This window comes from Indicator indicator, chromosome 34 (assembly GCF_027791375.1).
Source record: "Indicator indicator isolate 239-I01 chromosome 34, UM_Iind_1.1, whole genome shotgun sequence".
In the NCBI taxonomy this organism is placed as follows: Eukaryota; Metazoa; Chordata; class Aves; order Piciformes; family Indicatoridae; genus Indicator; species Indicator indicator.
In genome coordinates this window covers 3,964,364-3,986,163 of record NC_072043.1, presented here as the reverse complement: position 1 = coordinate 3,986,163, position 21,800 = coordinate 3,964,364, and the positions used below count along the sequence as shown (strand labels likewise).

Genomic DNA, 21,800 nt, shown 5'->3' with positions numbered 1-21,800 from the left:
CATCATTCTTTTTCTTTTCTGCCTGGTTTTGCCTGGAACATAAGGACCTCCTGCAGGAAGTGTATTAGATGCTGAAGAATAAGAGGCACAAAGAGCCACCAGGCACTCAGTGATAGAGTAATTTAAATACAAAGCCTTGCACAGTGTAGGAGCTCATGAGAAACCTGCACCTGAGACTTCAATTTGCAGATTGGTTTACAGAGGCATAGAATTATTTTAGTTGGATAAGGCTTTGAAGAACATCAAGTCCAAGACATCAACCCAAGACCACCATGGGCATTGAACTATGTCCCCAGGTGCCATGGCCACACATTTGTTGAACACCTGCAGGGATGGGGACTCCACCAGCTCTCTGTGCAGCCTGTTCCAATCCCTGACCACTCTTGGAGGAAAGGAATTTTTTCTAATATCCAACCTAAACCTCCCCTGGTGCAACACCAGGCCATTTCCTCTTGTTCCATCACTTGTTTCTAGGGAGAAAAGACCAACCCCCACCTCACTCCAGCCTCCTTTCTGGGAGTGGTAGAGAGCAGTGAGGGTTCCCCTCAGCCTCCTTTTCTCCAGGTGAAACAACCCCAGTTTCCTCAGTTGCTTCTCAACCAGCCCTGTTCTCCAGACCCTTCACCAGCTTTGCTGCCCTTCTCTGGACCTACTCCAGCTTCTCAGTGTCCTTCTTGGAGTAAGGGCCCCAAAACTGAACACAGGATGTCCATCTCTAAAAGGCAGCATATGTTCCCCTCTGCTTCACTCCTTGCTGAGAATATTAAGATATTATGCACATGAAGCTTTTCTCCTTAGACAACAGACAGGTTCCTGCCAAGACAGCAACTTGGCATCTTTATATTCTCCTAAAACCTGAGCTCCACTGAAACTCTGACTGCAACAAGCTGCCAGAATCCAGCAACTCATTCAAGAGGTCCCAAAGCTTTTTTGTAGTCATTGAATGCATCCACACAACACTCTTGGTTTCAATTCCATCTCATGAGCAGCCAAGGAAACAGGCACAAAGGGGAGAACATTTGACCCACAGCACACACAAAAATGTGAAAAGCCAGGAGCTGGGCTCACACATTTGGACCTTTCGGGGACTGCTTCCTAGGTTGTGCAGCCAGAAGTCTTCTCATCAGGGTGGATCAGTTTGCTTGTGGGTTGAGACCAAATCTGCTCATTAAGATCACTTTTTCCCTCTGAAATATCAAGAAATAGAGTGTGCTGAATACTGATCTCTGACCTCACTAATGAGTTGATTTAATTAAATTGAATTTTTCCAGCATAACCTCTCAAGTCAGCCATCAGCCCTGGAATTAGCATAGCACATCTCAAGGCAGGAGGGATTTTAAAAGCAGCACGAGGAGATGAAGCCCATGGCCAATGAATTCCAAAGTACACTCAGGATGAACTCAGCCATGTGCATGTCAGCCTGAAAGGATGGCAGGCTCTGGCTGCATGGAGCAGCAAAGTTATTAATGGCTTACACTTGCTATTAAGGATGCAAAGCACCTGCTTGGCACCCAGGCTGTTCAGACGTCTCCTCACAGCAGTGCCCCATGTGATGGCTCAATAATTCACTCAGTGCATACTGAAAGCCAAGAATGGCTTGCAAGTCAATTACACTTGTATAAATAATGAGGGGCAGGGAAGGAGCTGAAGGTTTGGAGCAGGAAAAGCTCTGCTGGTGAAATGTGGGCATAGGATCACAGAATTGTTTGGCTTGGAAAAGACCTTTTGGGATCATCCAGTCCAACCCTTCTCTGACTCTACCAAAGCTGGGGCTAAACCATGTCCCTCAGCACCACATCTCTGCACACAGCTCCAGGGATGGGGATTGAAACACCAAGCTTGGGAGGCTTTCCAATGTTTGAGAACCCTCTGAGGCTGGAATCAGCTACTCCCTGTGAACTACTGTGAGAAGACCTTAAACCATAGCAGCATTGTCTTGCTTTGGTTCCTTTAGTACAACAGAGAGCACATCTTCATGCTCTTCTTGGACACTGAGTAAGCAAGAACCCTTTCCCCAGCCATGTTACAAGCTACTGCAGCAGTGCTAGGTGTTTGCTGTCAGCAATCTTGCCCACACCCAGAGCTGGATCCTTTTTGGGGTGGCATGAAGCCACTGCTGGTGTAAATTCACCATGCTTTGGGAAGGATGAGCACATGGGAACGGAAGCTTTTGGGCTGAGTACTGATATACCTTGGGGTTAGATGCTAGAGCAGGGTCAGAACTGTCTCTCTCCACTGCTGCTCTTGCCTTGGCTGGTGCCCCAGTCAGCTGCCTCTCAACCTTTGGGGCTTCCACAGCAAGTCCTGTTGCTGCTGGTGACTGAGACTTGACATTGCCAACCTGTGAGAACAAATCGTGGGTTAATGATTGAACCCCTTAAAGACTTCAGCAAAGAAAAACAAAGTGAGAGGACAGGCAGAAGTGGCTCACATGACTCTGTCCATTCACCTGGTGACTTTTATGGAAGGTGTTCAGGCAGCATTGCCTCCCCTTCCCACGCTGTACTGCAGCACAGCTCTTTGGTTACAGACAGCTTCTGCTCACAGCCAGCCAGGTGAGAACCCACTGCAGATTTTCTCACACATTCACAGTGCAGCAGCTGTTTCTGGTGATGGAGAGGAAAAGTAACCAGACAAAACCTCTCTCTCTCCTCTAGCAAGTTTCAAGCTCCCAGTTCTCTGTGCTCCAGAGATGAGGTACCCAACATGACTGCATAGCTCACAGAATTGTTTTGGTTGGAAAAAGTTCTTTCAGATCACCAACCCAAACCACTCACCCAGCACTGCCAGGCCATCACTAAACCAAGTCCCTCAGCACCACCTCTCATCCCCTGCTCAGGATAGTGTCCAGGTGGGTTTTGAATGACTCCAGAGATGGAGACTCTGCCACCACCCTGGGCAGCCTGCTCCAGCGCTCTGCCATCCTCAAAGTAAAGAAATTTCTCCTCCCTGTCCTGCTGTTTGTGATCACAGAAACCACACTGGAAGTGGAACTTGCTGAGTGTTCTGCTTGGCAGGAGCACACGCCAGGTAGCAAACTCAACCAACCACATACAAACAATGAGAAGATTCTTAAGGCTGGGGAGGTATTGCAGCAGTCTTCCTGGGGTGACTTCATCCCCTAAGAGCTCCTGTAGGGTCTACACATCCCATGGTAGAGTTAGAGAATGGTTGGACTCAACCTTAAAGGTCTTTTCTGTGGTTCTATATATGCCAGAGCATGTAAGAGTCCTTCCCTTAAAAATCAGGGCATGGGGGAAGCAAGGGAGGGTATAGAACATGCCCTTGTTACCTCACTGCTGGGGTTGCTTAGAGTAATCTGAGATGAAAGACATTCTGTCTGCTCTGAAGATGCTCCACATTCCCAGGGGATGATGTGAACCAGTGCACAACCCACAGGCAGGTACCACTTGGCCTCTCCTGCTGAAAAATGGCATCAAAAAAGGGCAGCTCTTGAAGATCTGACAGAAATTCTACTTAAAAGAGAGGGCAAGGCAGGGGATAAGATCCTTTGGTGTATCCACTGGAAATTCCATCTGGGCTTTGAGCTGGCAAAACATAGTCACTTGTACTGGAGCAGTGACAAGACTCCCAGATTAGCCTGCTGAGGTGGATTGAAGGATATTTGCCACATGGAACTGGCATTTCAGGCAACACTTTGCAGGCACAACCAGAGTGCTCAGATCTGCTGGCAGAAATAAACACTTAATGATGACTTGGCCAGGCCCAAGGAGAAAGTTTGCCTGTGGCAGCAGGTCTGGTCCCTTTGCTGACGTGTCCATCAGAGACATAAAGTGGGCATGGAAGATGATGGAAATCAGAATCTGGGGGTAACCAGAGGACTTTAGGCAAGCTGATGTTCTTGCTGTACTCACAATTAAGCCAGTAGAAGCCCAGCTCTCTTTGTCAGTCTTTGATTCTGATCTGAGCAGCTAGACAGGATGCTGCAACCCTCATCCCCTCCCAAAAGGCACATTCCTGCTCTGCCCAGGGCAGCTAGTGAAGAGCAAATGAGCTGTACCAACCAAAGGTCTTGGCAGCAAAGCAGCCAGCAGCTACTAAACCATGAGACTGCAGGGTTTAGTTTGCTTTCCTAATCATATATATAAAAAAGGGGTTTTATGAGGTATTAGGAATTGGAGATCTCACACACTTTGTTCTGAGAGATAGTTCATCCAAAAGAAAGGGCTGAAAGAAGATCTGAGTTTTGAAAAGACCTGAACAGGACTGAAAAAAACCCCATAATAATCCTTTAATTCTCTACCCCCCCCTTTCTTCACCCTAAGCTTCTTAGAACTTCATCTGAAGCCCTAACAAAGATGTATTTCCAACAAAAGCTGGGGGTTCAGTGGGCTGCTTTTCATTCCTGCCTCTCTCCCTCATGTTCTGGTTCTGCCAGCCTTGCTCATGCACTGCTGAAGGGGAAAAAAAGCAGCCAGGGTATCAGAACTTGAGTGAAATAGCAGGTGAGGGAACTTTGTTCTTGTCAGGCCCCCATCAAACATTAAACCCCTACCCTCACTGATCTCCTCAAGAGCTGCACGTGGCTGGGATTAAAGCCATTTCCCTGGATTCATGTGCTCTGCACAAAGGGCTTGCCCACAGAACAATTAAAGCATCTGGTCGTGGTCCTGTCCCTTCCCAGAATAATTGAAAGCAAGTGAGAGCCAAGAGAAGCACTCAGTGAGAGTTCTGGGTGAGCAGAGGAGCTCCAGCTGGTATGTAGCCATCAGGAACTGGAATGGTTGTTGGTAGAGACTTGCAGGAACTCGGAGAAAGGAGAATGCAGAAACGCAGCTGTTAAAAAACTGAATGTGTGGGCACTGGTCAAACGTGTTGGGTGGAGGGACTGAGGGATGAGTTTGATAAGGGATTTGAGCATGGAGTCCCAGAGTGATAGGGGCTGGAAGGGACCTCTGGAGATCATCCAGTCCAACCCTCCTGCTAAAGCAGGGCCATCCAGAGCAGCTTGAGCAGGACCATACCATCCAGATGGGTTTTGAATGCCTCCAGGGAAGGAGACTCCACAACCTCTCTGGACTGCCTTGTTCTGAGCTGCAGCACCCTCAAAGTAAGGAAGTTCCTTCTCACGTTTGGATGGAAATTCCTCTGTCCAAGCTCATGCCTGTCACTGAGCACCCCTGAAAACTCTGCTTACTCTGCTGATGGCTGTGGAACACAAGCCTGGAATGGGGAAGTGGAAACTCCTTGTTCTCATGGCTCACCTTGACATACAATCTTCATTCATGGAGTCGTTTGCATGGTAAATGCCCCAGGGTTGGACATCCCACCTTCTCCAAACACATTCTGCCTGGGAACAGCAGCAGCAGCAGCTGCAGCAGCTTTGCTAAGTGCTGCAGCCCAGGATTTCACATGAGAGAGCAACGTTGTCTTGATTGGAGCCTGACAGGAAGCATATCCTGGTAAATATTAGCTAAGATGTAGCTGGGTTACCTTTGCTGATTTGAACTGAAAGGACTTCAAGTGCTGCATTATATAACTGGCTTTACATAACCTCCTCCAGACACTCTGTGATGTGCTAGCAGCAGGCTGATGCAGGAGGGAATTTTTTTTGCTCTTCCTCCTGCTGAAGCAAATCAACACACTTCAGTTGTGTGTGGGAGCCAAAAAAGATTTGTTGAAGGGAGAACTCCTTTGTCCTGCTGCCTGAAGAAGGGTGTAATTCTTCTGCCTCTTTGATCTGCTTGGGGGTAGCTTAAGCAGGGCTTGTAAAGCTGCCTCTGAGGAGGGCTTGTGAGGTTTAAAGAGGCAGGAAGGGAAGGGGAAGGTTGGGGGATCTATTTTCAAGGTTGCAGTCTTATGACCATGCTGATTAACTTGCTGTCATAAAATCATTTTGGTGGGAAAAGACCTTTAAGATAGAATCCAACTATTCTCTAACTCTACCAAGGCTGGTGCTAAACTATGCATCTCAGCACCACATCTCTGTGGCTTTTAAACACTTCCAGGAATAGGGATTCAGCCACCTCCCTGGGCAGCCTGTTCCAGTCTCGTTGAGAAACCTTTCAGTGAAGAAGTTTCTTCTCATGTCCAACCTAAACCTCTCCTGGTGGAAGTTGAAGCCATTTCCTCTCATCTCTTCTGTGATTTTATCTGTCTGGACCCACGGTCAGGGTTCCAAAAATTCCCATTAAAAGCTGAATTGGATCTACCAGAAAAGCAGCAGCAATTCATCATCACCTTTAGCATGAGAAGGTGCCTTCAGAGTTCTCCCTTTGACATCTACTCACTAGGCTGGACTAGGTCTCCAGAGATCCATTCCAGCCCCTACCATTCCATGATCTATGATCTGCTGTAGCTCACCTGTGCCAAAGGCATGTGTGTGCAGCTTAGGGTGGGCAGAGTCACATTTCCCACACTGTTTCCTTGTGGAAAAGGACAAAATGAATGCTGATGCCAGCTGAAGCTGCATGCTTTGCATTGATAGAATTGGTTAAGTTGGAAAAGACCTCTAAGATCAAGTCCAACCACCTGCCTAGCACCACCACTGCCATCAAACCTTGTGCATCCCTCACTGTGGTTTTAATTCTACCACCATAACTATGTGCTCAGATTTGCTGGATCTTGATGAGTTTGGGGTTGGTGAAGGGCTAGAAAACATTTTTTTTTATTTATTTTCTTTCCATCTTAAATTTATTTCTCAGGTTGGAGCTTGAATGGTGAAGCTCAAAAGAGGAGTTAATTTGGGAAGAGCTAATCCCATCACTTTGCTTTCTGGAGGAGGATTAAGAGAGTGTGAAGCATACAACATTGCCAAAACTACTTCCTCCCCATCCCTCCCCCCAATAAAAAAAAGAATCTTGACATCTCCAGAAAGCTTGGACCTTCTAACAGGGACATTAGAAGTTAAACAGTGGAAAGGTTCTTCAAGGAGTGCATTGCACAGGGATATTTTATGCTTACTCAAACTCTGCAGTAACAAGACCACATTAAAAGTGCATCAGGAGAATAAAACCTGAGGATTGTTTAGAAAGTGACCTCATTCCCCAACCCCCCCCTCCCCCCCCAGATATGTGCTTAAAGTTTAACCTTTGCCAGCTCCATTCCCAACCAATAAATTCAGCAGCAGAAGTTTAAAACAGTGAAAAGCTGCTTTACAACAAAAGTGACCTTCATTTTTATTATTTTTTTTCCCCTCCTAATTTTAATGAGCAGAGCACAAAAGTGGTTCTAGCTTAAGTGGAGAAAGAAAGCAAGAGGGTGAGACAAAGAAATTCATTCTCAAGGCTGCTTGATACAAACAAGGGCATCAAATAATAGAATTTACCTCTGGCTTTGCAAAATGTGATTAATTTGTACTCAGACTCCATCACTGATAATTCAATGTTTTCATTTGCTGCTGCTGGTCATAGCTAAAGGTTTCCTCTGGCTCCTGGAGCTATGTCTAATGGAAGGATCTCTGTTGCAGCCAACTAAAAGGTTAGGTAGCTCCTCTAAGTTAATTAAGATGCCTGCAAATGAAAGCCTTTGCCAGTCAGCAGGTCTTTGCTTCATAAAACTTTGCTTCATAAAACCTCAGAGGGTCCACACACTTCCTTTACTGTCACTTAGGAGTCAGCTCTAAGACTGTCACAGGGAATTCTGTCATTTATAGTATCACTAAGGTTGGAAAAGAACTCTGAGATCATTGAGTCCAACCATCAACACAACACCACCATGGCCATTAAACTCTGTCCCACAGTGCCATGCCCACGATTTCTTGAACATCTCCAGGGATGGGGACTCCACCACCTCCCTGGGCAGCCTGTTCCAATCCCTGACCACTCTTGCAGCAAAGAAATTTCTCCTAATATCTTACCTAAACCTCCCCTGGTGCAACTTGAAGCCATTTTCTCTTGTGCTCGCACTCATTCCTTGAAGGAAGAGCCCAGTCCCCACTTAGCTCCAACCTCCTTTCAGGGAGCTGTAGAGAGCAACGAGGTCTCCCTTCAGCCTCCTTTCCTCCAGACTAAACCACCTCAGTTCCCTCAGCTGCTCATCTTTAGCTTGTCTCTAAATAACTCATTCAATGTCACCTTCTACAGGGAAGGGTAATGCAGCAAAGTCCCAGCAGCAAACCACCACAAAGCCAGGCTTGATGGGACTCTAAGCAACCTGCTCTAGTTGGGGATGTCCCTGCTGACTGCAGGGGGCTTGGACTGGATGACCTTTAAAAGTCAGTTCCAACCCAATGCAGTCTATGATGAAGCTACCTGCTTCTGTCTCCCCTCACTCAACCAAGCAGAAGACAGCATTAACAGTGACTCAAAGCTTACTGAGCAAGCCCAAATGATTATTTTGGGCTGGAATGCTCCTTAGGCAAGAAACTGGTAATTTCCTCATGCTTACTGGAATTTTTCCTCCCCCATCAGCTGAGGGAAAATATGCAAATCATACAACTTCTTTTTTTTTTTTTCTTTCCCCCCTCAACAAGTGTCTTGAGACCTCATCAGAGTTTCCCTCTTGCCTGCAGGTGTAGCCCAAGGCTGTGTTTCTGACAGTGTTTGTTGTTCCTTGCTCTGCAGAACGCTGCCGGCAGAGGCAATGTTCAGCTACCTGCGGAATCGCTTCTCCAGCCACCTCCGAGAGCGCAGCCGGCGGAGGGCCCGGCTGGTCTCCAAGGATGGGAGGTGTAACATAGAGTTTGGCAACGTGGAGCAGTCGAGGTTTGTCTTCTTGATTGACATATGGACCACTATCCTGGATCTCAGGTGGAGATACAAAATGACTATCTTCATTTCGGCCTTCTTAGGCAGCTGGTTCCTGTTTGGTCTGCTCTGGTACCTGGTGGCATACATACACAAAGACCTGCCAGAGTTCAACCCTTCCATCAACCACACTCCTTGTGTGGAGAACATCAACGGCCTGACATCAGCCTTCCTCTTCTCCTTGGAGACCCAGGTGACCATCGGCTACGGCTTCCGGTGCGTCACAGAGCAATGCGCCACGGCCATCTTCCTCCTCATCTTCCAGTCCATCCTGGGGGTGATCATCAACTCCTTCATGTGTGGTGCCATCTTGGCCAAGATCTCCAGGTCCAAAAACAGGGCCAAGACCATCACCTTCAGCAAGAACGCTGTCATCAGCAAGCGTGGGGGGAAGCTCTGCCTCCTGATCCGGGTGGCAAACCTCCGGAAGAGCCTGCTGATCGGGAGCCACATCTATGGCAAACTCCTGAGGACCACCATCACCCCAGAAGGAGAAACAATCATTCTGGACCAGGTCAACATCGAATTTATAGTTGATGCTGGCAACGAGAACCTCTTCTTCATCTCCCCCCTAACCATTTACCACGTCATAGACAAGAGCAGCCCTTTCTTCCACATGGCAGCAGAAACCATCCTGCAGCAGGACTTTGAACTGGTGGTGTTCTTAGATGGCACTGTGGAAGCCACCAGTGCCACCTGCCAAGTGAGGACATCCTACATCCCAGAGGAGGTGCTCTGGGGCTATCGCTTTGCTCCCATCGTGTCCAAGACCAAAGAAGGGAAATACAGAGTAGACTTCCAGAACTTCAGCAAGACAGTGGCTGTGGAGACTCCCCACTGTGCCTTCTGCCTCCACAACGAGAGAGAAGCTAAAGCCAAGGAGAAGAAAGGGTTTGACAATCCTGGGTTTGTCCTGTCAGAAGTTAATGAAACCACTGACACCAAAATGTAGTTCCAGAGATTCGTGGCACTGCCTCTTCTTCTTTTTTTTTTTTTTTTTTTTTTTTTTTTTTACCATCATGAGAGGATTAACAACTTAATAAAACAAAAAATAAAACAGGTTCTTTTTTTTTTTTGCTCTAAAAGCAGCATTTTTCTTCTCAAAAACCTCCAATCAAAGAGGAAGCAGAATACCAGTGATCTCCAGACCACTATTTAACTCCACTCTCTCTCTATATTCCATAGACTTTCTATTTTTATACCTGTGGGACGATTTATGAAGCTGCTATGTTGGAACAGCCAACTCACTTAAGTTCCCAGAGGCATGGAAGTCTCTTAAAGAGCCTGGAAAGGTGAGGAGAAACTTCAGGACATGTTAAAGACACACAGCTGTTGGAAGGAGAGCACGAAGAGGAGAGACAGAAGGTAAAGCTAAAGAAATCTGAGGAGCTTCTGAGCCAAAAAAACCTCAAAATAAATGTCTGTTGCTGGCTGCCAAAGCCCTTGATGAGAGCAGAGTCTGGCTCCAGAGCACTTGAGCACTTTTGAACCAATTCCTTCTTTCTCTGATGCCTTTACATCTCCAGAAATGGAGCTTTCAGCCAAGCTACATGCTTAGGAAGCTAGAAAAGACAAAGCTTGGGCCATTCAGAACTCTGTAAAACACAACTTCCCTCCTTTGTGAAAGCCTTTGATTCCTTTTAGGGAAAAGCCAAAAGAGGAGTGAAGGGAAAAAAACCCACGGAAAAGTAGAGACTTGCTGTGGGAGAAGAGGAATTTTGCAGCTTGTTCCTGTCTCACCCTTCAGATACTCTTCTCTCTGCTTTGCCAGGAGCTGGCTGACTGTGAAATTAGGAAACATTTGAAGACAACTGCCCAGAAATGAGCCACAGTGAGGAGATGAAGAACACACTGATGGCTTCACACCTGGCAGAGGAGCAGTCCACTGGGAGAAGAGAGGAAATTCGCAGCTCTAGATGCACCCCCACAGTGCTTTGAAGTGTGGAGGCTCTGTTAAAACAAAAACACACAGCACAGGAGCCTCCCACCAGATTCAGTTCCAAACTGTCCACCTCACCCCAGCTGAGTGCACACCCTACAAGAAATGTGCTCTGCTCAGTGGCAGATCAGTTGTAGTGAATGTTTTCCATGTGCCATTTTTAGCACTGAAGTTTCACAAGCAACAAGAGACTTCAACAACTTTTTTTTTTTTTTTTTGGGGTGAAGTTCCACTTCCTCACAGCCTTTTTCTCCCCCCTCCTCCCCAACTGGTTCATTTGTCAAGCTCGAGTTGCAGACCAAAGAAAGAGGTGGGGGTGGGGGAGTTCTTCCTAGTGATGCATTTCAGCTCATCTCTTTCCCACCTGGTGGTAAAAGGTGCTGAGCTGAGCAGTTTTTGAAAGGGGAGAATGAAGCAGGTCAAGGTAAAGCTATTCTGCAAGTGAACATAGTGGGAGTGTGGAAATCAAGCTCTGGGAACCAAGTGTTCAGGTCTCAGCCCCCATCAACCCCTAATCATTTTGGTAGGGGGTGACCTGCTGGAAAGCAGCTCTGCAGAGGACCTGGGAGTGCTGATGGATAACAAGTTGCCCAGGAAGCAGTAGTGTGGCATCATGGCAAAGAAGGGGGGGCATGGAGAAGAAGGTGGCCAGCAGGTCAAAGGAGCCTCTCTCCCTCCCTCTCTACTCTGCCTTGGTGAAGCTGCACCTGGAGTGTTGTGGCCAGTTCAAGAGGGACAAAGAACTACTGGACAGTGTCCGACAGAGGGCCACAAGGATGCTGGTGGGACTGAAGTGTCTCTTCTGAGGACAGACTCAGAGATCTGGGGCTGTTTATCCTGGAGAAGGGCAGCCTGAGAGAGAATCTGATCAGTGCTCAAAAAAGGGTAGGGGGCAAGTGGATGGTGCCCAGTGACAGGACAAGGGGCAATGGGCACAATCTAGAAGCCAGGAGGTTTATCTTGAACTTAAGAAGAAAATTCTCTGATGTGAGGGTGCTGGAGCCCTGGAGCAGGCTGCCCAGAGAGGTTGTGGAGTCTCCTTCTCTGGAGACATTCCAGCCCTGCCTGGACATTGTGATCCTGGGCAACCTGCTGTGGGTGACCCTGCTTTAGCATGGGGGTCAGACTGGGGGAACTCCAGAGGTCCCTTCCAACCCCTGCCACTCTGTGATTGTGATTCTGTGATTTTGTGTATCTCAGATTTGCCATCTGCATGACGGGACGTAAAGTACTTACTGCTGTACAAGGAGACATGTTATGAACACTGATGTCACTAAAGCACTTTATAAACCAGCTTGAAGCCATTGCAACCCTTCCTCTCTTCAGTGCACCACTGAAAACCTTTCTTCCCTTCCTAGATGGAAAAGTCAGCACAGAGATGTCTGCTCTCATCCCACATCACCAGGGCTGCACTAGGGCTAGAGCTGTGGAGTGCTGGGACGAGACCAGCAGCTGAAACCTTCAAGGTAATTCAGCTGTCTCCCAGTGTTTTGAGTGCACTGCTTCTGCAGCCTTGCAAACTGACACTCTCAACTGTAAAAATGCTTTTCTTACAGCAGTCCTCCCATAGCTGCTGCTGCACTTCCTTTATAGGCTTCCTGGAGGGCTGCCCTGTCTGTGACTTCCCTAGAAAGCAGTGCTGCTGGTCTTCAAGGCTTAGAAGTTATATCTCTTACCCCTGGGGGGGAGAGCTGCACCAAGATGCTCTTAATAGAAGTAGAAAGATGTCTGTGCTGTGCAAAACTAAAGAGGAAATCCATTTAAAAGGTCAAACCCAGCTATGCAACAAGGAAATGGGGAAGATTCCTATTTTAGGTAAAGCTGGTTTGGGATGTTAGTGCTAGGGGAAGAAAAAATAAGCAACTATTACTCCAGTGCTTGCCCAAGAGGTGGTGCAGCTGGTGCAACACCCTCCAGGGTCTAAAGGATCCCTAAATAAACCACTTTCAAGGCCTTCTCCTTGGAATGCCTCCTCAAAATCCTAAACCTCAAATTTCTTCACAGAATCATAGAGTAATTTGGATTGGAAGGGATGGGAGAGATCATCTAGTCCAAACATCTGCCTGCAAGGGCAGCTTCCTTTTGCCTTATGTCTCTACAGCACAAGCATGGAGAGGTGTTCTCTCTGAGGAGACCTTCTTGTGGCCTTTCAGTGTCTGAAAGGGGCTACAAGAAAGCTGGGGAGCGACTTTTGAGGGTGTCAGGGAGTGATAGGACTGAGGGGGGTGGAACAAAACTACAAATGGATAGATTCAGATTGGATGTTAGGAAGAAATTCTTCCCCATGAGGGTGGTGAGAGACTGGCACAGGTTGCCCAGGGAGGTGGTGGAAGCCTCATCCCTGGAGGTTTTTGCAGCCAGGCTGGATGTGGCTGTGAGCAACCTGCTGTGGTGTGAGGTGTCCCTGGGCATGGCAGGGGGATTGGAACTGGCTGATCCTTGAGGTCCCTTCCAACCCTGACAATTCCATGATTCTATGTCTAGAAGTACCAAGTGCCACAACAACTCAAGCACAAGATACTCCAGCTCACTGCAAGGATGGCCACCTGTTGCTCATCCTGTCCTGAGAGTTCCACCTGCCTCAGAAGTGAGTTGACATGGCCATGGCTGAGCTATCAAGCGTAGAGGGAGACCACACTGGGACCTAACTGGGAATCTGGGACCAAAGCCCTCCACCCATGAGCCTCTTGCTGATTGTCACTTCAGGAAACGTCTGCCAGCCCTGCACCAAGCAGGAGATAGAGCCTGTAGTCAGAGCCCAGCAGCAGGAGAACAATGAGTGGAATTTCCTCTTGCTGTCCAGAGAGAGCTGTTTGTCACCAGAGAGATAAAGAACCAGGGCAGGGAAAAAAGGGTTATCAGGAGACATGCCACACGCTGTGCCATGCAGGACAGCCTCCAGAGGAAGTCTATTTTGGGGGCTGTCACCCCTAGTGCCATTAAAAGAAAGTTCAGTTGGGAGGATGAAAATAAATTTAATCTTGCTGAGCAGAAGTGGCTGCAGGGAACCACAGACCTGACACAGGAAAACAAAGCCTGGTTCCTCCAACCACGACATGGTTTCATTTTGACATCTCCACTGCTCCCAAGCCTGATATTTATCTTTCTCCCTCCCTGTCCATCCAGTTTGCAGGCTGCCCATACTGGTGCAGCCACCACTAGTTCTTTCCACTGAGGAGACCATGCAAGAGGATCACCAGGCTAGCAGAGGGCTGAAGAAGAAGAAATCAGGAGAAGAAATCAGACCATGCATTTAATGCTGGATTAAGGTCTGAAGGATGTAGCTGTGGAAGATTTAACCAAGCAGCCAGGCTTGGGAATAACATGTCTGCACTAAACCTAATTTATCTTCTCATTTCACAAACATCATGTTTCTTCTACTGTCTTTCTTTTAAAGATTCATTCAAGCTGTGCATAATATTTCAATCAGTTGGAAGAGGGTTTTACCCTCCCGCTGGCAGATGAATAAGGCATCCTGCTGGCTGCTGGAGAAAGGGCCATGAATTAAAACCACTGCTTGGAGTGGAGTGACATGTGCTGGGTAGCTGTCTCCACTCAGTTTTGGGTAGTAATTGGTGAAGAGAGACCCCTGAGTAATGACAGCAGTTTAGAAAGCTCAACCTGCATAGAGCCTGACGTGGGCTCAAGTGCTTGGAGCAGGGCAGAGCACTGCTGACTAGCTCCTGGATGACTTCTGCCTGCACACACTTCCTTGTAAACTCAGCTCCTCACCCATAAACCAGTCCACAGCATGCAAAGCCCCAACAGAAGTGACAGCAGCTGAGGTGTCATATCCTCCTCCCTCTCCCCAGACAAACTGGCGTGGTTAGACCCATGAGAATTCAGCTGGGAAGAGCTTTCTCCCCGTTTCTCTTTTATTTGAGAGTCATTTGCCCCCTTCACTTCACCCCCTCCTTGAGCTGTCACAGTGCTGGCCCAGTTCCTGCTCCCCACACAAGCAAGGAGAAACCACAGCACGACAGGAGGAACATGAGCAGGGCCTTCACTGAGGCAGGGTTGGGGGAAGCTCTGCAAGTTCTTCAACCCCCTGGTGGATCTGTGCCTACAGCTTCTTGCTGCAGCCTGAGGAACCTCTGTGACAACGCCATCACTGGTCCTAAATCATGTAGAAGCACCCTGTGATGGTGTCACTGGAACAAGAGTGAGGAAGGCTAAAGCCCTCTCTCCATGGCTGCTAGAAAACCAAACATGTTTCCTGAGGCCAAGTTGACATTCCTGTGGTGGAAGCATCTGTCTGGGGAAGCTTAAGACTTGAACCAGCTCACAGGCATCAATTGTCCCTACCACAGGGAGGTGGACAAGCAAGGGGAGGCTGGAAATGAGGCAATCTCCTTTTACATCTCAATTTCACAGAACCACTGAATCATTTTGGTTAGAAGGAACCTTCAAAATTTTCAAGCCCAGCCCTGCCAGGTCACCACTAAACCATGTCCCTCAGCACCACATCTACCTAGCTTTGAAATCCCTTTAGGGATGGGGTCTCCACCACTGCCCTGGGCATTGTTATGGAGGGCTTGGCAACGCTTTTGGGGAAGAAATCGCTCCTCATGCCCAACCTCAACCTTCCCACACCGTTTACACGCTGCTAGCCAAATCTGAAGTACCGAAGCCCATGCCCTCCAGGCAAGCTCTGCAGGGACCGCATGGCCCTGGCAGGACAACCCTGCAGGGGTTAGGATGCTGAGACCTTGCTGGGGTGCTGCCAGCAGGATCTCCAAGGTGTCTTCTCTCCTGCTGCCGCTAGAGGGCAGCCCTCACCGCCAGATCCAGCCCCCAGCTCCATCACCGCAACCTTCACCTTGGCAGCGCAGCAAACTACACTTGGAGCTCTGGAGGTCTTGAAAGCCCAGAGCAGGAATTTATTGGGACTGTTCCTTATTTCATTACACGAAGTTTAATGCTTTTAGTGACTCGGGTTTGGCACCAGCACTGCTGCTGCTGCTTGGATATTTTTAGCCACCTCACAGAAGTGTTGGGAGACTGAATTGGAGGGGGGGGGGTGGGGGTGGATGTGTAAGTAGAGGGCTGGGAGTTGTAAACATCACGTCTGGAGTGGCATCTAAAGCACCTTTAACAGAGTCTGCAGTAGGTGGGGTGGGTCTGGGGAGACCTATATTCCATAGGTGATGCTATTCTGTGACTTCAAGCAGCTCCCTGCTCCCTGCTTTAAGCCTCAGTTTCCCCAGCTGTCAAAAAAGCAACACCAAAAGCCACCTCGGAGAGGATTTGAGACCCAACTCTGTGTTAGTTTTGCAGCGGTGCCCAAAAGTGTCTGCTCAGCTGAAGCCCTCCTGTGACTTGGAAGTGTTCCTGGTACAGTACAGAGCCCCCAGAAAGTCATGCAAAGGATTTGCTGCCACCACAGCCGTGTTTGGAAAGTCATTCTATCACTTCACAGTATCTAGAAGCCCTAGATTACATCCCATCATGCTCCTGAGCCAGGAGCTCTGCAAACACCATTCTCAGCCTGTTAATCCCTACAGGGCTACTCCTCCAAAACACCAAGAGACCATTAGCCCCAGGCCTGGAGAATTTTCCTCTTGTTTCCAACCCCAAGTAGAACCAACCCTTCCCCATACCTCCAGCACTCACAGCTTCAGCCATCCAAGGCCTGTCACAATTCAGCACACCACACACAAGGCACTGAGCACCTGAAACTCCATGGGTCAGAGCCCAGGCCAGGGCTCCCTCACCCTAGATGGGTCATAGGGCAAGTTGGGGGCAGGGGGGTGACAAATCCCCTGACCAATGCAGTTTAGGGATACTGGAGCTACTCACCTTGGGCAGGAGGCTCTGAGGGGAGGCAACTGTTAACATCTCATGCAAGACCCTGGGTGACCAATGGCACCAGTACTGCCCTTGCAGCAGAGGAGATCCCTTTGGCTCACACAGGAGGCTTTGCAACAGCAGGGAGGGTAGAGGAGATCCAGCATCAAACTTTACAGCTCCAGGAGACAAGAAAGTCAAGGAAAAGCCAAAGCAAACAACAAGTTTGCAGCAGTTCCTGGAAAGGAAGAAGCAAGGTCTTATGTTGAAATAGCTGAGCAGCAAACTGCCAGAGTCCCCAGGCTGTCCTTCCTCCTCCTTCAGCAAGAAGAAGTACAGATCTTCATCCTTTCCTCCCTGTAGCTAGCTTCTCTCCTCTAAGGCAACCTTCTCTGGGTCCCCTCAGGGCCAGCCTTGTCAAGTTGCTTGATTTGCAAACCAGTTCTGCTTTCACAGGTGAAAATCATAATATATTCATGTCCAAAGAAGGCCACCAGAGGCTTGGTGACCACTAGAAATGAACAGCTACATTCCCCCTTGTTTCCAAGGAAGCTGAGTATCCTGAGGAGCTGAGCTTGGAGGCAGAGAAGATTTTCTGCTGTCCTGGTTGACTCACAGCTCACAACCATGTGATCCCAACCATCTGCTGGGTGAACTTTCTGATTTAAGCCTGAAGCACTTGAATTCCATCTGCCTTGGCCTCCTGGGAAAAGCCAAAAAGTAGCATTAGCACTGTCACATTCCTTGTTTGTTTTCTCTCAGTGTGTCCCAGGAAATAGGCTCTGGAGGGGAGATCTCCCTGTTAACAACCCAGCATGGCAAAGTCAGGCTGGTGTCAGGGGGTACAAATGGGGGTCTGTGTGTTGCTTGTTCTCTCCCTGAGGAATAGAAACCATTAAGTTCTTAAGAAAATGCTAAAAAAATGCCTGGGAAGTATCCCACCAGTCTGAGGCTGTCTGGCATGCTGCTATGAGACCTCTTTACTCCAGGATCTCTGTATTCCATGGGAATGCAGCTTGCAGTGGGCACCAAACTGTGGCTAAAGAGAAATATTAGCAAATACCAGCACAGATTCATATCAACGAGTTCCCTGAGGAGAGGGATGGAAAGAGCCAGAAAGAACCTGAGTTGTGCATGCTGCTGCTCACCTTCCACCTCAGTCTGGGCTCCTTTAAGATGTTCCAACTGGACAGTCAGAAAGAGATGCTTCTGAAAATGTCAATTGTTCTCAAAAGCCTTTTTTTTTGTCACCAAATTTTGGGTGACTTTTGCTATCAAATGCATCTTTGCAATTCTGATAAACTTCAGATCCTACCTTCAGGTTCTTTGCACTCTGGCAACCTTCAGATCCTACCTTTAGGTTCTTTGCACCCTGGCAACCTTCAGATCCTACCTTCAGGTTCTTTACACTCTGGCAACCTTCAGATCCTACCTTCAGGTTCTTTGCACCCTGGCAACCTTCAGATCCTACCTTCAGGTTCTTTGCACTCTGGCAACCTTCAGATCCTACCTTTAGGTTCTTTGCACCCTGGCAACCTTCAGATCCTACCTTCAGGTTCTTTACACTCTGGCAACCTTCAGATCCTACCTTCAGATTCTTTGCATCATGGCAACCTTCAGATCCTACCTTCAGGTTCTTTGCACTCTGGCAACCTTCAGATCCTACCTTCAGGTTCTTTGCACCCTGGCAACCTTCAGATCCTACCTTCAGGTTCTTTACACTCTGGCAACCTTCAGATCCTACCTTCAGGTTCTTTGCACTCTGGCAACCTTCAGATCCTACCTTCAGGTTCTTTGCACTCTGGCAACCTTCAGATCCTACCTTCAGGTTCTTTGCACTCTGGCAACCTTCAGATCCTACCTTTAGGTTCTTTGCACTCTGGCAGCCTTCAGATCCTACCTTTAGGTTCTTTGCGCTCTGACAACCTTCAGATCCTACCTTCAGGTTCTTTGCACCCTGGCAACCTTCAGATCCTACCTTTAGGTTCTTTGCACTCTGGCAACCTTCAGATCCTACCTTCAGATTCTTTGCACCCTGGCAACCTTCAGATCCTACCTTCAGGTTCTTTGCACTCTGGCAACCTTCAGATCCTACCTTCAGGTTCTTTGCACTCTGGCAACCTTCAGATCCTACCTTTAGGTTCTTTACACTCTGGCAACCTTCAGATCCTACCTTCAGGTTCTTTACACTCTGGCAACCTTCAGATCCTACCTTCAGGTTCTTTGCACCCTGGCAACCTTCAGATCCTACCTTCAGGTTCTTAGCACTCTGGCAACCTTCAGATCCTACCTTCACGTTCTTTGCACCCTGGCAACCTTCAGATCCTACCTTCAGGTTCTTTGCACTCTGGCAACCTTCAGATCCTACCTTCAGGTTCTTTGCACCCTGGCAACCTTCAGATCCTACCTTCAGGTTCTTTGCACTCTGGCAACCTTCAGATCCTACCTTAGGTCTTGCACCCTGGCAACCTTCAGATCCTACCTTCAGGTTCTTTACACTCTGGCAACCTTCAGATCCTACCTTCAGGTTCTTGCACCTGGCAACCTTCAGATCCTACCTTCAGGTTCTTTGCACTCTGGCAGCCTTCAGATCCTACCTTCAGGTTCTTTGCACTCTGGCAACCTTCAGATCCTACCTTAGGTTCTTTACACTCTGGCAACCTTCAGATCCTACCTTCAGGTTCTTTACACTCTGGCAACCTTCAGATCCTACCTTCAGGTTCTTTGCACCCTGGCAACCTTCAGATCCTACCTTCAGATTCTTTGCACTCTGGCAACCTTCAGATCCTACCTTCAGGTTCTTTGCACCCTGGCAACCTTCAGATCCTACCTTCAGGTTCTTTGCACTCTGACAACCTTCAGATCCTACCTTCAGGTTCTTTGCACTCTGGCAGCCTTCAGATCCTACCTTCAGGTTCTATGCACTCTGGCAGCCTTCAGATCCTACCTTTAGGTTCTTTGCACTCTGGCAGCCTTCAGATGCTGCCTTTAGATGGTTTTGTACCACCTGATTCTTCATAATTTCCTTTTACTGGCAACTGGGCAGGGGCACTATTAAAAGAAAATGGTATTTCTATTGGTGATGCATGGACACAATGAGTCTGGGCAGCACCAAAGTGAAACACAGCAGAGATGAGGACCAAACACTTCACTTTTATGAGCACCTCTTGGGCACCTACAGTTGGACACACAGAGGGGACAGCTCTGTGGTGGTTGGACATGCTAACATCTCCCTTTCTCAGAGCCCAGCCTTGCCAATCAAGGTAGTAGCAGGCATTGTACTAGCAACATAGCAACAAAAGGTTGTGCCTGGAGGAAGCAAACAATGTGCTTGGGCAGTTGTGTTCTTCCAAGGGATGTTCTTCATGGATGTGGCAGGGACTGAGCTGTCTCTCAGGACCACCATGTGTCTGCAAAAATACAGGAAGTGCCTTTGCCTGACCTTTAGACACACTCCAAAGATTCCTTGGCAGCACTTGTTTGTGCAGCCTCTGACTCCAGCTCAGGAAGGCTTTGGAGCTTTCCCTTTGGAATTTTTTGGGGAGAGGTGAGAACCATGAGCAGCCTGGTATTGTGCACAGTGTTGCACATAGACATCCTGCCAGTGGCTTCTTGAACACACACACATGAGGGGGTTCAATCCCCACCTCTGGAGGTGTTTAAAACACTCAGAGATGTGGTGCTGAGGACCCAAGCACCAGATTTAGTAGAATTAGGCAATGGTTGGACTCAATGATCTCAAAGGTCTTTTCCCACCCAAAGAATTCTATGGCTCTATGATTCTAGATCAGGTATGAGGAGTCTGCATGTCCTGGCTCTTGGCACAGTGCTAGGACTCCATTGCTGTTCCCAGCTCTGCACTGTCCTCATGTGAGACACTTCTCCTCCAGCTTTGGCTGCTCTACTGCTTTCTGTCCCTCTCTCCATGAGTAGAAGATGGAGGCTGGCTTCCTCTTTTAACCTCTTCAATAGCTACATTAGGTCTGATAAATGCTGGCACCAGAGAGTCAAATTTTCACAGAGTCATAGAAACATAGAAACACAGAATCAGAGTCACAGAAACAAAGAATCATAGAGTCATAGAATCATAGAAACATAGAATCATAGAATCATAGAAATATAGAAATATAGAATCATAGGATCATAGAAACATAGAATCATAGAGTCATAGAATCATGGAGTCATAGAAACACAGAATCATAGAATCATAGAGTCATAGAATGACAGAAACAGAATCATAGAATCATAGAGAATAATAGAGTCATAGAATCATAGAAATATAGAATCATAGAAACATAGAATCATAGAGTCATAGAATCATGGAATCATAGAAACATAGAATCATAGAGTCATAGAAAGAGAATCATAGAATGGTCTGTGTTGGAAAAGACCTCCAAAGGTCATCTAGTCCAAACCCCTCGAGCAGGGGCATTCTCAACTAGATGTGGAATAAGAGGTCAAGACTTGTTTGTGGTGATAAGGATTGAGTGCCACCAGTGCAGAGCTGCTTTTGTTTTCCTTTTTGAAAGTGATTTAGAGGCAAAATTCATCTAGCAGGTCTGAGAGAGGAGGGAGAGAGTGGGACAATATGATGCCTTAGAGGAGAAAACCACCATTTATTTTGTCACATTTTTTTTTACATCATCCTCTTCATACAACAGTTTCGTGGTAACACTTAATACATTTTTTTTAATTAAAAAACACCAAGATAGCTTGCAAAATTATATATATTTTAATATCCAAAAAGTACATTGCATATATATAGTAGCAAAAAGCCCCAAATTCCATGGGTTATTTCCCCATCCTTAATTCTCTTTTCATTTTTTTTTGTTTTTGTTTTTACTGCAGTAATGTTACTTAGAAACACCCCAAAAGCACTAAGACCTAGAGAGATTAGCTTGATCTTCCTTTTCCATTGTTAAATAATGGCATCAGTGCTTCTGTTTAAAGTTCTGAGCAGGCTCTAATGGTCTGGTTTCAGGCTCTCCTCCTGCAATGGGATGCACGTGGACCAAATCTTGCACCCACCCAGACTCCCAGAGGTTTACATCTAGACTGAGATAGTTGTGATCCTGTTAATTGGTTGCCAGTTAATACAAGTTAGCTAATAGGTTGTGCATGGCTCACCCACCCTCTGTAGGCATCTGGTCTGAAGCACAAATGCTTGTGGTTTACCCTTCTGTTTATGGCACCCAAAGCGCCGTTTGTGGAACATCAAATTAACATCTGCACCATCAGAGATGGCTGAGAGGTTCTGAGTGGTTAAAATTTCAGTGGGGAAAACCCTCTGGGAAAGTTTTCCATGAGTTGTGTTTGATCATTTTATCGATGAAGTGGTTAAGAGCTTTCCAATGTTCAATATTTTG

General features: G+C 47.5%; 1 protein-coding gene across 1 annotated transcript; it reads left to right on the top strand.

Moving 5' to 3' along the window:
• The first annotated feature begins 8,544 nt into the window (after positions 1-8,544).
• On the top strand, positions 8,545-9,660 carry KCNJ1 (potassium inwardly rectifying channel subfamily J member 1). The gene has a single exon (XM_054395663.1). The coding sequence runs from the start codon at positions 8,545-8,547 to the stop codon at positions 9,658-9,660; it is 1,116 nt and encodes a 371-aa protein (XP_054251638.1).
• The last annotated feature ends 12,140 nt before the right edge of the window (positions 9,661-21,800 follow it).